Source organism: Dromiciops gliroides, chromosome 1, assembly GCF_019393635.1.
Source record: "Dromiciops gliroides isolate mDroGli1 chromosome 1, mDroGli1.pri, whole genome shotgun sequence".
NCBI lineage: Eukaryota > Metazoa > Chordata > Mammalia > Microbiotheria > Microbiotheriidae > Dromiciops > Dromiciops gliroides.
Window position 1 is genome coordinate 14,755,428 of NC_057861.1, and position 15,498 is coordinate 14,770,925.

General features: G+C 44.9%; 1 protein-coding gene across 3 annotated transcripts in view; it reads right to left on the reverse strand.

The window, feature by feature from the left end:
• Window positions 1-3,420: 3,420 nt before the first annotated feature.
• GRK3 (G protein-coupled receptor kinase 3) overlaps window positions 3,421-15,498 on the reverse strand; it is a 185,321-nt gene continuing 173,243 nt past the window's right edge. For all 3 annotated transcript variants that reach the window (XM_043979152.1, XM_043979151.1, XM_043979153.1), the window contains one exon: window positions 3,421-10,831. In XM_043979152.1, coding sequence (XP_043835087.1) covers window positions 10,670-10,831 — 162 coding nt within the window. In that variant the 3' untranslated portion in view covers window positions 3,421-10,669. The remainder of the gene's footprint in view (window positions 10,832-15,498) is intronic.

Here is a 15,498-nt window from a genome sequence, read left to right on the forward strand (position 1 = left end):
AGGTACTGGAGGCCCTATGGCCTCCATTTTCAGATAAGGAAACTGAATTGGAAAGATAGGAAGTGACCAACCTAAGGTCACAAAGCTAGGGGTCTGCGGCAGGATTCATACTTGCATTTCCTGACTCCAAGTCCCGTTCTCTGGTCACTATGGGTTAGAGTCTCAGGGAGGACCTGCCAGACCTTATGTCATGATCTGTCTAAATGGACAACTTCAAGAAGTTAGCTTCACAGGCAAACCATACCCCCTTCCAGGTCTCTTTTATGTGTTGTCTTAGACTATCAACTTGAGGGTGGGGACTGCCTTTTTGTTTGTATTTGTATTCCCAGCACTTAGCATAATACCTGGTACATAGTACTTAATAAATGCTCCATCCATCCATCCATCCATCCATCCATCCATCCATCCATCCATCCATCCATCCATCCATCCATCCATCCATCTGTCCATCTATTTATCCTTCTATCCATCCATATATCCACCTATTCATTTATTTATCCATCTATCCATCTACCCCTCTATCAAATCTATCCATTTATCTATCTATTCATTTATCTACCTATTCCTCCATCTATCCTTCTGTCTCTCCATCTATCTATACCTGTCCATTCATCTATCTAGCCATTCATTCATCCCTCTATTTCTCTATCCATCCGTCCATCCATCCATGTCTTCATCCCTCCATCTATCCATTTATCTATATTTCCCTCTCCAACTCTCTATCCATCTATCTCTTTTTGTCCATCTCTCCATTCATCTATCATTCTCTCCATCTATCTGTCCATTCATCCATCTATTTATCTATCCCTCTATCTATCCATACATCCACCTATTCTCTACCCATCCATCCATCTCTTCATCCCTCCATTCCTCTATATATCCATTCATTTATCTCTCCATTTCTCCAACTCTCTATCCATCTATCTCTTTTTTGTCCATCTCTCTCTCCTTCTATCCATGTGTTGATCCATCTATCTATTCACCTCTCTCCAACTCTCTATCCATCTATTACTCTATCTATCCATCCATCTCTCCATTCACCCATCATTTTCTCCATCTATACATCCATATCTTCATTCATCCACCTCTCCATGTACTGATCCATCCATCTCTCAAATTCTATCCATCTATCTATCCATCCATTCTTCTGTCCCTTCATCTACCCATCTCCAACTCTTTTTTCCATCTATCCATTCACCCATAGATCTCTCCATCAATCCATCCATCCACCTATCCACTCATCCATCATTCTCTCCATCTCTCCATCTACCCGTCCATTCATCTATCATTTTCTCCATCTATCCATCCATCTCTCCACCTCTTCATTCATCCATCTCTCTACCTCTCCATCCATTTACCCATCTCTCCATCCATCCATCCATTCATCTCTCTATTCATCCATCATCCTCTATATCTCTCCATACATCATCCCAGTAGCCCTTCGGGAGGTACTCTTACCTTTCAGTGAGAAATGCTGAGCTTGAAGAAGCAGGTAACTTCATGAGAAGCTAATCTGGTCAGTAGAGAAGGCTGCTAAATCCAGGCCCCAGCAGTCTTGGGAGATTGGGGGCAGCATTGAAGAGGGAAACACAAAAAATGACCATGGCCCCAAATGAATGACTGTTAAGTCAGCCTTTAGAGTGTCATGTATGTCTCATGTATCCCAAGAGTGTGCCCCCAGGGAGATATCAGGAAAAGACAGGAGAGGTCCCCATGAAATGGAAAATGCTAATAGTTCCACTAGCCTCTGGCATTGCCGACCTTGGGGAGAGGCCTCCTTTGAGTAGTCCACATTCCTCTCAGGTGAAGCCCAAGAAGGTGGACATCTCAAGAAAGCTGAGGCTCCTGGCCTGGCCCAAACCCTTTTCAATAGCTCAACATAGTCAAAATCCCAAAGTCCCTGAAGCAGTGATCTAGAAGCAGAGATAAGAATCTCCTGGTTTGGAGAAGGTGTGTGTGTGTGTGTGTGTGTGTGTGTGTGTGTGTGTGTGTGTGTGTGAGCGTGTGTGCGTGCGTGCGCGCGCGCACACTCACATGCGCGCATGTGATGGGGGAGGGTGGGGAGAAGGGGGCAGAGGGAAAGCTGTGGAGGCCAGGACCCGGGTTCCAATCCTGACTGCCACTTATAAGCTTTGTCATCTTGAGCAAGGCCTTGTTTTATCAAATATAAAATGAGCAAGTTTATCTTTTGTACATGTTTTCTTCATGTTACTTGTATGCTGTCTTCTGCATTAGACCCCATGATCCCTTAGGGTAGGAATTGTTTTTGCCTTTCTTTGCATCCTCTGCCTTTAGCAGAGCCTGGCAAATAAAAGGCACTTAATAAGTGCTTGTTGACTGCCCCTCCCTCCCCAGATGAGCTCAAAGGTTCCTTCAGGGTTGAAGTGTATAAGTCTATGATGTCACTGCTAAAGTTCTAGAAAGCCTGAGATTGGGTTTGAGAAGTGGAGGTGAAGCCTTAAAAAGCAGGCAGGGGCCCCAGATCAAAAAGGCGTGGAGACCGGGCCTTTCCACACCATGCTCTGCTCATGAAAGCTTCAGGCTTGGGGTAGGCTTGAATGTCACTGGGCTGAGCAGCGCCTTCCCTGGCCCTCCCCCGCCCCCTTACACCCCCTTCCTACGACGCCAAGGATGTCCCTTGTTTTGCAGGAAGCTCCGTAGCATTCTAGACAAGCATCTCTCCCCATCCCCATTCTGGAACAGAGGGACAGCCAGTGAAGGATGCCCCAGCTCCTGTGCCTTGTGGAAGAAGTATCAGCCCTCGATAATAGCTCAGCAGGGGCCCCACCAGCCTCCACATGGCTTTTACAGTCCTGTGAGCATTCATCAACATTCACCAGTCGTGACTCCCTTCATGCCCAGAGCTCCAAGAACAGCAAGTACTCCTAGCAAATGAGTAAGAAAATGCCCATATTGACGACTTGCTGGGGCATTCTTAGGCACATCTATGCCTCTGCTCAAAGCAGTTTTCTTCTAGAAAACAAAATGCCTTTTTAAATTTCCACTTTTTAAAAAAACAACAAAAAAAAGTTCTTTATGTAACAATAATCCCAGCAGCTCTTAGCATAGTTATGTGTTTTTGTGTTAGGAAGGAGCCCTTTTCCAAAGTGGCCAGTCCTGTCTTTCAAACGTTCTGTAGGCATCTCTCATCACTGTGTGCCCAACCATGGAGCCCCAAAGCAGCAACATTCTCGGAAAGGATCAAGCAAATAAAAAATGGATAAGATCCGAAAGCCCAAGAAAACAACAGACTGGCCAGCAGACCTTTCTGTCTTCCAAAACATTCCCTTCATTTGCACCGTAGCTCCTCACCATCAATACTCCAAATGAGTATATACTCCTGATGTCTTCACATGATCAAATCCAGGAGAACTGCTTTTAATTGAAAGAAAAACAGCAACAACCGGACAACAAAACCGATGTATACCGACAGGTTCTTTTATTGGGATTCTTTTTATATAAGCAATTGGCCAACACAGAAAAGAAGAACCAACGTAGCTTGCTCCAAAATAGCCCTCAAAGACAACAGTATTGACCGAATGTGGCACATCCTGAACAGTGCTGACAGTTACCATAAGGGGGGAATGGTTTCCAAGGAAGAAACTGCTTAAACGTGCACTGGTTACGAGAAATTAAAAAACAAACTTCATTTGCACAATAAATAGGAAAAGACCCAAAGGACAGGAGAGAACGGACCAGGGCATTTCCTACATGTGATAGCTCAGGTTATTTACAGGAGTACTGGTCTTTTGATGTTAACTCTCACACACAGAAAACAAAAAAGATCCCATCGATGATTCTGCTATGAATGTGAATATGCTCCTGTACTTCTAAAATCTGCAGAGGAGAAGATGGAACTACGCAACGTTAGGCTGTGAAAAAGAGAGTGTTCTCGAAATGAACAACTTCCTTATGGGATTTTTTTTTTCATTTTTTCCCCACAAGGATTCTGGTTTTTATTCCTTTTAGCACACTACTCCAAAATATCTACAAGACACTAGAAAGATTGTGCATTTCAGTGATACCCCACTGTGCATCCAAAGCATATCTCTCTAACTTAATGTTCCAAATTAATTTGAAAGGGCCTGGGAAAATAATCCCATTTGAATTCAAGGCACATGCCACCCCTACAACCTGCTGTTGAATACTTAACTCTCCTACAGAAATGCTGTCCCATTACAGATATGGTCTGGTCTCATATTTTATCACTATTTTTCATTGAGACCAGGCCAGTTCTAATCATGGGTGGACATCCTGGCCTAAGAAATAGAATGTTCAGCAGCAGCAGCAGTAACACAGATCTTGAAAGATCTCATATATAGAAGAAGGTTTGGAGTCTCCACAGGTCATAGGATTCCATAAAAATTCAACAGACTTAAGAAATCCAGGTAACGTGGGGAAGAACCAAGAGTAGGATATTAACTGAAAATGTGCTACATTTCATCCTAGCCAAATTGGGACTTGTCAACAGGTATGAAGCTTTTGGAAGAGGTAGATCAAAGCAGTATTTCATGGCAAACCCTTAAGGGAGACACCGAAAGGCATGTATGTTTTACAGGTGAAAAGGATTAGGCTGTGGCAGCTGTTCCTTGGTGGCTGGATGTTTTATGCTGCTGCACAAAACCATATTCTCTTTAATACGAGCTCATTTTTTAGTTAAAAAAAAAAACAAAGAATCTAAAAAAAAAAAAAAGGAATCTTCTGAATTTCTATGACTGGGTAAGCTGGACATAGTTTAAAGAAATTCACTGAACTCCATTTTTAAAAAGACATTTTTCCTATGTGAACAGAACTGCTATCTCTTTAAATACCAAACTATACAGATAAAAAAGCAGCAAGAATGATATGGAATGTTTTAGAAATTAAAGAAATGCATGGATTTAATAAATAATATAAAATGCCTCTTTTTGGTTAAAATAGAAATCTTATCTTATACCTACATAGCTTAGCAATCTTTACATTACCAAAATAAAGCTGAGTTGGTGATTAGTTTAAAGGTGGGGAGGGAGGGGAAGAATTCAATTTAGCATTATTTTTGTCCTTGATGTACAGAAGGGGATATACTCAACTGGGGAACTAGAAACAAAACTTCAAGTCCTTTCTGCTTTGAATGCACCTTTGCAAAGGCATTCTCCCTGCAGGAGGGTACAGTGGAAAGAGCCCAGGTCGGGAAAGTGGAATCCTCCCACCCAAAAGAAGAGCCTCTCTCAACAGCTGCCTCCCCAGCTGTGAGAGCTCAGGAAAAGTCCCTGTCAAATGAGACAATGGATGTAAAATGTGCGATAAAAACGCCAGCTCTTGGAGGTGATAGGTGGCAGGATCAAGGCCCAGAAGGGACCATAGATCATTTCAACCAACCCAACCAATTTACAGATGATAAAACTAAGGCCTCTGAAGGTGCAATGAGTTTTCCAAGGTCACACAGGTAGTAATTAGTAGCAGAGCCAGGATTACAATTTAGAACAAAAGCAGAAATGGGGATATTCCATTAACATAAAAAATTATTTTTAAAAAATTGAACTTTAAAAATGTTGAGGTTGCTAGAGCAAATATGAATACTTTATTTAAGTACAGGTAAAAATTATTGTGTGTGTGTGTGTGTGTGTGTGTGTGTGTGTGTGTGTGTGCTTTAGAAGGTACTAGATCATAATCACTGGGAAATTTCCCTTGATTATCTTGCCAATAACTTCTATGAAAAAAAGATTGAAAGCTCTTGTACTGGGGACGTTATAGGAAGGAATTCATGCTAGTACATGAAGACTACTCAAACATAATGGAGCGAGCACATCCACTATGTTCTTTGCCCTAAAAAATGTTGTCAGTTGTATTTATGCCAACACAGTGGAAATCTGTCATTCAATGAATCCTCTTAATGGCTGAACTAGGTCTATTTAAAGCCAACACTCAAATGCTTATGAATTCAAGTTTCTCCTTTACATAGCTATCTTTAGGTAATTGGACACAGATCTAAAAAGAAGCATTTTTAAAAACTAGGCAATAAATAATAGGTGGTGCTGTTCTCCAGGTGTGATTTCCAAATTAGTTTAAGAGAGACAGTAATGTCAGCACTGACATGCTCTAAACACACACTAACAACTATAGAAATTTTCCTTCTATTATTAGGAGATTCACTGAAATACTGTATCTTATTCAAGAAAAAGAAAGTTGGTTTCACAGAATTCCTATAGCTTGTTTTTCTTGTGTATGGGTACTCTGATGATATGCTCCTGGACATGACTTATTCTGAGGCATCCGGCAGTTTTAAGTAGTACAGGCTAGAGTTTCTCTCTCTCTCTCTCTCTCTCTCTCTCTCTCTCTCTCTCTCTCTCTCTCTCTCTCTCTCTCTCACTCACATGCACACGCACGCGCCCACACACACAGACTCCCACTGAATTCACAAGCTCACAGTGTAGAAGAACATTACAACACAAACATTATCATTCACTTATACTTTACAAAAAGCCAAAGGGAGAGAAAACGCTATTATTTTCATATATTTCTTTTTGTGCTTTGATGCTTACAGGGGGTTCTTTTCCTTAGAAATAAAATCCCTTCCCTGCTTCCATTTCTGTAAATCATGATTCCTCTCCTGACCCCCACCCCACCCCTAAACTATTATAAAATAGTGGCAAAGCCTCCCTGGGAACAACCAGTTGGGTCCTCCACGCAGTCCTGGGGCCCAGAAGAAAGGCTGTGGCTTTGTTACTGAGAGCAGCAAGTCATATATGTAACACAGTTCCCTGAACATAACCGTGACTCTACACAGCTCATCACCAATGTAGACACGTCTTGCCTTACACCTTGCACATAATAAATTTCTATACAGATTTACCCAGTGTTTTCATGAAAAAAGCTGAACTTAGAGACTTTTGTTTTCTTTCTACCTGGCACATAAAAATGTTGACATACGTTAGGAACAACCGGGCTAAGAAATAGGCCCGTCTGGCAGAGTCAGCCCTTCAGAGAGGAGGGGAGTTAGTGCGGAAATGCATACACACACACACACCCCCCTTGAGTGTTCTAGGCTAGTCCAATCCCATTAACAATCACCAGCATGGAACTCGATGACATGGCAGCCACAAGGAGGCCAGAGCAGCAGCCTGGACCACACTTTGATAAGGAAATGGGCTTACTTGGCAATCAGAGGAAATCCCCCTTTCCAGGACAGGTCAGTATCTGCTCTTCAGTGGAATGTTCCATTAGTTATGATGAAGGCTCAAAGCCTCTGGCGGATAGTCACACCCGTGGGGGCAGTTTCCAAACGTTGTCTAAGGCACATCTGCCAGAGGCCTGGGTGGGCTCTCTCCAAGTACAGTCAGCACATCTCAAGCTGAAGCTGAAGGCTGCCAGTCTGGCCTGAACAGGGATAAAACTTTGATTTCCCCCCAAAACACAATATATCTCAATCACTGAGACCTCAATACCTGCACACACTTTGTCACCACAATGGAGATTACAGCCATCTCACAGAAGCTCTTTGTAATCTCATGGCAATGGACCCATTTTTGCAAGCTCAGCTGACCACACCAGACATATTCTCGGACACAGATCCAGAACTCGGGAGGTCCTCGAAGGCCACCTAGCACAACCCCCTCAGATCACAGGTGAGGAAACTGAGGTCCACACAGCCGAGCAGAAGCCAAGGCTTCTGATTCCTGAGTCAACCTTATTCTGAAGCACTGACTATAAAATGTGTCCCCAAATCTAACAAAATGAAATGAACTAATAAATGTTTAAAATCTCAAAAAAGATCAGTAACATTTACATTCATGATAATGCAGTGATAAAAAGAAAGTCCATAAATTATCCTCTATCAAAAAAATGTAGATTTTTAAAGACATATTTAAATACTCCCTCGAATAAAGAATTACTTGGTCAAATATTTTTCAATGCTGCAAATATGTTCCTTGCATTTTTAGGTTATTTTTACAGACAACTATGTTTAAAAACCATGTGAACCTTAAAAATAAAGCACAAGCTCATGAAATTAAATATAATTTAGGAATGTACTCTACCATAAGACAAAATTTTTAAAAATTAACCCTAAACATGTGAGGGGTAGGCATTTGATAGCTTGATCACAACAATCTCGTTTATGGGAGAAAGGTAATGTGACAAAGGAAAACAAACACCCTGTTTAGCACCCTGGGCAGCAAGGAACGCAAAAAAGACAATTCTTCTTGTTCCACACCAGGCAGTGGGATAACAGGAGAGGAGATTTGGGTTAAAAAGCTGGGCTACTGGCTCACTTCCTTTCATTCCCGCAGGCCTCATTTTCCTTGTGTGTCAAATGAGAGGGTTGCTCACCACCATCCCAACAGGTTTATCATTCTACAAACAAATGCATCCCATTGTGACATCGACTAGAGCAAGAGCAGCCAGCTGAGACTTCAGTGTTACCCATTCCTTGCTCCTACTCATCCCCATTCACTTCTCATTCCTCTCCGTCAGGTTTTGGAACCCACGGGTGAATTCTGGAAGTCTCCGACAGGTGTTTGAAAGAAGACTCACCCCATCAAAGCCAAAGGCCTCTGCAGACCGCTTTTTAGTTCAGAATTTGAAACATGAAGGTATCCTTGGGCATTCTGTTAAACCTTTTGAGGGTAGGGCATGATTCCCCACCCTTGCCAGGGTGGGGAAGGGCTTCTGTTCTGTAGGCTCCCGGGTACCACTGAACACTGGACCATGGGAGTCTCTAAGTACAAGGCTGGCCCCTATCCTGCCTCCCTCAAGAGTCTGTATTGCACAAAATTATTTGGGGACCCAATTATAAGGAGGGGAGTTACATCTACAGTTAACTGGAGTCTCTGTCCAAGTGTTTGGGAATATGCCTGCTTTTAAACAGTTAAGCATATTGTTTAGGGTTCTCTCATCGGATGTAAACATGGTTCTTGGATGTTTTCAGCAAACACTGGAATCCCTAGGACTGAGAACACGGGCTTCCCAAGCCAATTCAGACCCTGCCACCAGCACCCGTGGTGGTGGCAGCAGCAGCAACAGGAAGAGGGGAGGAGGAGGAGGGGGAGGAGGGCCACTTCTTTACAGCAGATTTACTGAAATAATGCATTGGTGGCTCTTAAAGCAAGCCATCCCTGAGCCTCTGCACCAGCCCTGCATTCCGCAGCTTGAGCAGTGCTCAGATAGAAACATACATGCATGGCACCTCTGCAGACCTAGAGGACAGACGGCAGGGTAGGGAAGGTTATTATTTTCCACAGGCACACTATGATTGCACACACAAAAGACAAGTAACTTGCTAAACCATTTCTTGAGTCTGTTGGCACTTGGCACTTGGCTATGAAGACGAACAGGTCTGGGAAGGGAGAGCTTGCTGTGTTGCACAGAGGGGCACCGAAGGACCTTCTCAGAACAGAGGAAATAAGCCCTAGGTAGCCAGGGGGAAGATTCCTAACTTGGCCCAGCCCTCAGAGCTATGACGTTACTAACAGACAGCCTGCTATACAGAATTAATTTGCTTGGGGCATGTGAATGGCATTCTGCAAAGAAAGTGGACATATGCATGTATGTGTGTCTGTATTTTTAAAGCCTGCTTAGGACACTCACTTTTCATAATTTTAAGACCCGTGTGTCTAATTCTACCAAAAAATGCAAACGGAGAAACGTGATTTCTTCCTCACATGAAGTCATCATTCGTGTGCCCACATCTGGAGGGACCAGTTAGAATGAAGAATTGAAATCACTGTGTTGGAAGGTCACTCATTTTTTACACGCAGAAAAATCCAACTGTCAAAGGGACAGGTGAGGAACTACTCAGAAGAATGCGTACCAAAGCCCTGGGCGGCTCTCGACATGTCGACTACAGCGTAATGGGTTCAAAGATTTTTTAAAAGTGCAATTTGCCCTGAATTTGAAAAGAAATGCCTACAAGTTCCTTATCAGCCGTTCCAAAATCCATTCTAAAACTGCCTAAACCGCTAAGTGATACAACAGAATTCTAGATTCTGCTCCTCTGCTCCTCCCCCTTCCCTCAGTGGTTACAGCACAATCCCCAAGTCACAAGGACAACAGTGGCAGAGATTATGTGTGAGCACAACAAATGGGCAACAGGTCAAAGTCCGAGCTTTTCATAAAGAATCTACAACTCATAAGCCCAGGACAAAAAGAAGTCAGTACGTGGGGGCATCGTTGGCCACCAGGCGTATGGAGCAAAAATGGAGCCTACCAGCAGTGACGGGCTCACTATGGCAACATTAAAGGTAATCTACCATTCCACACCGTAGGTCCCAAGGTCCTTCTGAGAAGACCTGGAGACAGGCTGGATATTGGACGTCAGAATTTAAGGGCTGAGTAGTAACCACTTTGAGTTCTAGGTTCAGTATAGACCAAAATAAAGTGTGTAGCCAAGAAAACAAAATCTTCCTTTCTTCAGTAGTTTAAAAGGCTGGGCGATTCCCAACACCGCCAGGGTGTACTGACATGAGAGCGAGAAGCAGCCACTGTGAACACTGATCCCATGAGCGAGAACACCTCTGCTTCCTCGTCAGGTCCTCGCGGCCACCATCCAGGCCAGCCAACGAGCCTGTGCCCAGACTCCCCAGTCTGCGTCCTCGTCTTCCACACGACGCCCTGCGTGGGGAGTGGGGACACAGTCCTTTGTGGCGCTCTTCCAGGGGAGGGAGTGACAGTCTCTCATAAGCATCCGCTGACATTAAAGGCCGTTGCTGTTTCGGTGGCTGAGCGGAGGCTTTGAAAGCTCGACAACGGCTGGTCGAGGTTTGTTGAGGAACTTGGGAGCTCGCCGTAATAACCTCTGCGCCTCTGTAAAGGTTTCTATCAGTTCTTTTTTCCATTGCACATACTCAGGGTCACTCTGAATGAGAAAGGAAACAGAAATGGTGGTTACACATTTACCCACTTCACTAAGAGGGGCTTGTTTTTAAAAATCACCAACACACTGTGAACGCTGGAACCGAGAAACGTGATGACCAGTGGAGGTTTCTCCCTTTAGGGCACAGTCGGAGACTGTCCTAGACTCCCAGGAGCTTCCAGAGGGTTGTTGGCAGATGTCACTAAACAACCTGGTGTCCTCCCTGTGAGGCTCAGGGCAGCAGCTGTGAATGCCGCTCTAATACCTCCTGAAGTGCACAATTCTGCTGGCCTGGGGGCTCCCTGCACCCAGATGGACTCAGCTAGTGAAGATTCCTGAGTTACTGCAGCCACAAACCATACGCCACAGCAACCAAGCCTCTGCAAATAAGCACCCTGAGTCTTGGTGAGGCTGGGAAGCAAACGATAGGCACAGGCTGATGCTGAGCCCATCATTAATGCCTTCCCAGCTGGGGTGGGTCTGCCAGGGCCCCTGCGCACACACACCCTAGTCCCAGGAAGCAGAAGGTGAATGTGGACTTCTTGGGTCTGAACTCAAGCTCTGTCCCCTATTACTGTGAGATCTGGAGCAAATAACTTAACCTCTCTGGGCCTCTGCTTCCTCCCCTCTCAAATGAGAGGGTGGCACGCTGAGGTCCCCTCAAGCTCTCAACCTCTGATCCTGTGATTGTTCCAGTCGCAGAAGTGATTGAAATGTGGAGAGAAGTGAAAGTCCTATGGAAGCCCATGATTTGTCAGTTATACCTCTCTCCCCAATGGACCCGAGAGCACAAGAGCCTCAGAGCTCCCACAGACACAACTTGGTGACAAACGTGACCGCAGCAGACAGTGCCTCTGAGCATTCTTTTCAAGTGAGGCAGAAAAGTGGGTGATGGATGTTCAGCAAAGGCATTTGCCCCTGTTGTGGGCAATGTCCTACACCAGGTTTAAAGTGAGATTCTCTCAAGATGGTAAAGTCCACCAGATATTCCTGTTCACGGGCAATGTTGTACCGATTGTATCAAGTCTAAGGAAACCGAGGGCTTCCTCAACAAGCCTCCAGATCATTCAACAGACACTGGCCTCGTGATCTCTACACAAGAAAAATTAAGTGCACGGAAAATGCCTATTGTCTAGGCTAGGTGACTATGATTTGGACGGCCAGCCCACTGACGTAGTAAATCAGAAGTACAGCTACTGAGGACAGGCACTGAACAAGAGCAACACATCTGGTGTGGAACTGAACAGGAAGGAAAAAAGCAGGCTCTTGGGCATTTGGTACATCAACTGTATTTTTAAGGAGCCCAAGCTGCCCGGGGCACAAAGATTCAGCTTTGTAAATACCACTTTGTCTTAGTGATACCGCATGGTCCCTGGAACCCTGAAATTTCCAAAGAATGGAAGTTGTAGGTGACCCACAGGGCCCTGGAAAGGAGCATGATGGGCCCAGGTGGGCTGCCACCCACTTCCCACCATGACCCATGTGGAAGAGGCAGACTTTGGTAAGGTTAATAAGGACATGAAGCTTCCAGAAGAGGCGAGGGGGCCAGACCGAGAGAGAGACAAAATGGCCTGAAGGTGGCCATGCAGGCTGGAAAGCACAGGGCCTAGACTGGAGGAAGGCCCCTCGAAGAAGCTGTGCGGGGTCTCTAAGACCACAGGGGACGAGAAGGCTGCATGGGCAGGCTGCCATCCGGACCAAGAGGAGGAGCCGCCACACTTACTGAAGCACCGAACTCCTCCTAAGACCACGTGTTCCTATCTAGCTTGGGCATGACACATCTGATGGCGGCAGGACAACGGTGATGGGTTTTCAAGGTCATTCCCATAAAGGACAAGCTATGGAAGGTACTAACACACCAGAAAACCGTGGAGTCAGGGAAAAGTGGTGGACTGTGTGTGCAAGGGCTAGCCCCGCCAAGGGAGGAGGTAGCTGTCAGTGTGCTGAAGACAAGGCCATCAGATCCACCCTACAGCACCTCAGAGAAAGTCTTCATGAGAGAGGCAGATCTGGCTGGTCTGGATGCAGGGTTTTGCACGCTGTGGAAACAGGGACTGTCTCTGGCCTTGCTCTGTGCTCCAATACTTAGCACGGTACCTGGCACACAGTAGGGGCCTAACAAAGACTTGTTGATTGACAGCTGTATCCACATCAACGAAATCACAGACGCCTGAAATATTGGAATGCCATTAACACTTCTTCTCTCTCTCTCTCTCTCTCTCTCTCTCTCTCTCACTCACTCACAAAAATGCTCCAAGGAGCTAAGATGCAGCAAAGAGAAGGGCTGAGAGCTCTGTCACCAGAGCTTTAGGGGAAAAGAAAAGCATTAGCTTGGAGAGCCATCCAGAAAGTGCTCCTTGAGTTTAAAATGGACGTGGCCAGGCGGAGCCAAGATGGCGGAGGAAAGACATTAAACCCACAGGGCTCCTGATACAATAACCCCAAAAATAGCAATAAAAGAACCCTTGGGGCAGAAAAACACACAAAAATATGGGCTGAGAGTTTTCTCCAGCTATAGATAGATTTCAGGGGGCCGTGCTGGGCCACGAATAAAGCCTATCCCTGCAATTGAGCTGACACACCAGACACTTGCCAGAGGAATTTGCCCCAGTGCTGCTGAATTGGCTGCAGCACCAGCGTCTTCTGGAACCAAGCACGCGGTCAGACTGAACGGCTGGCGGGGGGGGGGGGGGGTAAGCGCAGGGGTACCAGTGGACTGGGGGGAAGGATTCGACTGTCCCACCCCAGCGGGGAACCAGGAAGAAATCCTGAGTGGCGGGAGACCCAGGTAGGGGAGGGGAGCAGGGGAGCAGTCTCATCAGAAGCTGAGAACCACACCACAGAAAGCTTTGCTGGTTGGTTGCTTAGTAAAGTAGGCCTGAAGTTATCTCCAGACCTGAGAACAGGCCAGGTGAGGTTAAAGCCTGCCCTTCCTCATCCCAAAACACCTGGGACCCTCTGAAGCTGAGAACAGGAGTGGAGCCTAGAAGCAGCCCTCCCCCACCCCACTCCCTAGTGGAGAGTTTAAAATCAAATGAAATCAAGGCTAGGCAGGCTGAGAAGAAGCCCAACCATCCCCCAGCCTGCGCTGTAGCTTGAACAGTGTGTCCTGGAAACAGCGCCACACTTTAAGAAGGAGTTAAAAGTCAAGAAATAGCAAGCCAGGATGAGCAGGCAGAGAAAGCAGAAGATCATCGAAAACTTCTTTGGGGGTAAGGTAGACCACAATACAACCTCAGAAGAAGAGGATAATAACAGAGTCAAAGCTCCAGCATCCAAAGCTCCCAAGAAAAATATGAACTGGTCTCAGGCCATGGAAGCTCTCAAAAGGGACTTTGAAGAGAAAGTAGGAGAAATAGAAAGAAGATGTAGAGAAAAGGAGGAAAGAATGGAAAGGGAAATGAGAGCGATGCAGGAGAGTCATGAGAAAAAAGTCAACAGTTTGAAAAGCCAAATGGAAAAGGAGATTAAAAAACTGTCTGATGAAAATAACTGCCTAAGAGGTGGCTAGGTGGCGCAGTGGATAAAGCACCGGCCCTGGATTCAGGAGTTCCTGAGTTCAAATCCGGCCTCAGACACTTGACACTTACTGGCTGTGTGACCTTGGGCAAGTCACTTAACCCCCATTGCCCCACAAAAAAAATAAATAACTGCCTAAGAATTAGGATTGAACAAATGGAAGCTAGTGAACTTATGAGAAACCAAGACACAGTAAAGCAAATCCAATTGAATGAAAAAATAGAGGGCGATGTGAAATATCCCCTTGGAAAAACAGCTGACCTAGAAAATAAATCTAGGAGAGATAATTTGAAAATCATTGGACTACCTGAAAACCATGACCAAAACAAGAGCTTAGACACCATCCTCCAAGAGATTGTGAGGGAAAATTGCCCTGATATTCTAGAAGCAAAAGCTAAAATAGAAATTGAAAGAATCCACCGATCACCTCCGGAAAGAGATCCCAAAAGGAAAACCTCCAGGAATATTATAGCCAAATTCCAGAACTCCCAGGTCAAGGAGAAAATACTGCAAGCAGCTAGAAAAAAGGAATTCAAATACTGTGGAGCTCCAATAAGGATAAAGCAAGATCTAGCAGCTTCTACATTAAAGGACTGAAGGGCATGCAATATGATATTCCAGAGGGCAAAGGAACTGGGACTACAGGCCAAAATCACGTACCCAGCAAAAGTGAGTATAATTTTTCAGAGGCAAAAATGGTATTTCAAAGAGAAAGAGGTCTTTCAAGCATTTGTGATGAAAAGACCTGAACTGAATAGAAAATTTGACTTTCAAATACAAGATCCTGGAGAAGCATAAAAAGGTAAACAGGAAAAAAACTTCATGAGGGATATTAAAAGATCAAACTGTTTACATTCCTACATAGGAAGATAATACTTTGAAATCATAAGAAGTATGTCAGTAAGAAATTCAGGGGCAGCTGGGTGGTGCAGTGGATAGAGCGCCAGCCCTAGACTCAGGAGAACCCGAGTTCAAATGTGACCTCAGACCCTTAACAATTACTAGCTGTGTGACCCTAGGCAAGTCACTTAACCCCAACTGCCTCACCAAAAAACAAAACAAAACAAAAAGTCTTCACAAGAAATTCACAGAAGACAGGGCTGAACTGAATATGAAGGGATGATATCTGTAAAGCATTTATGTTTTGTTCT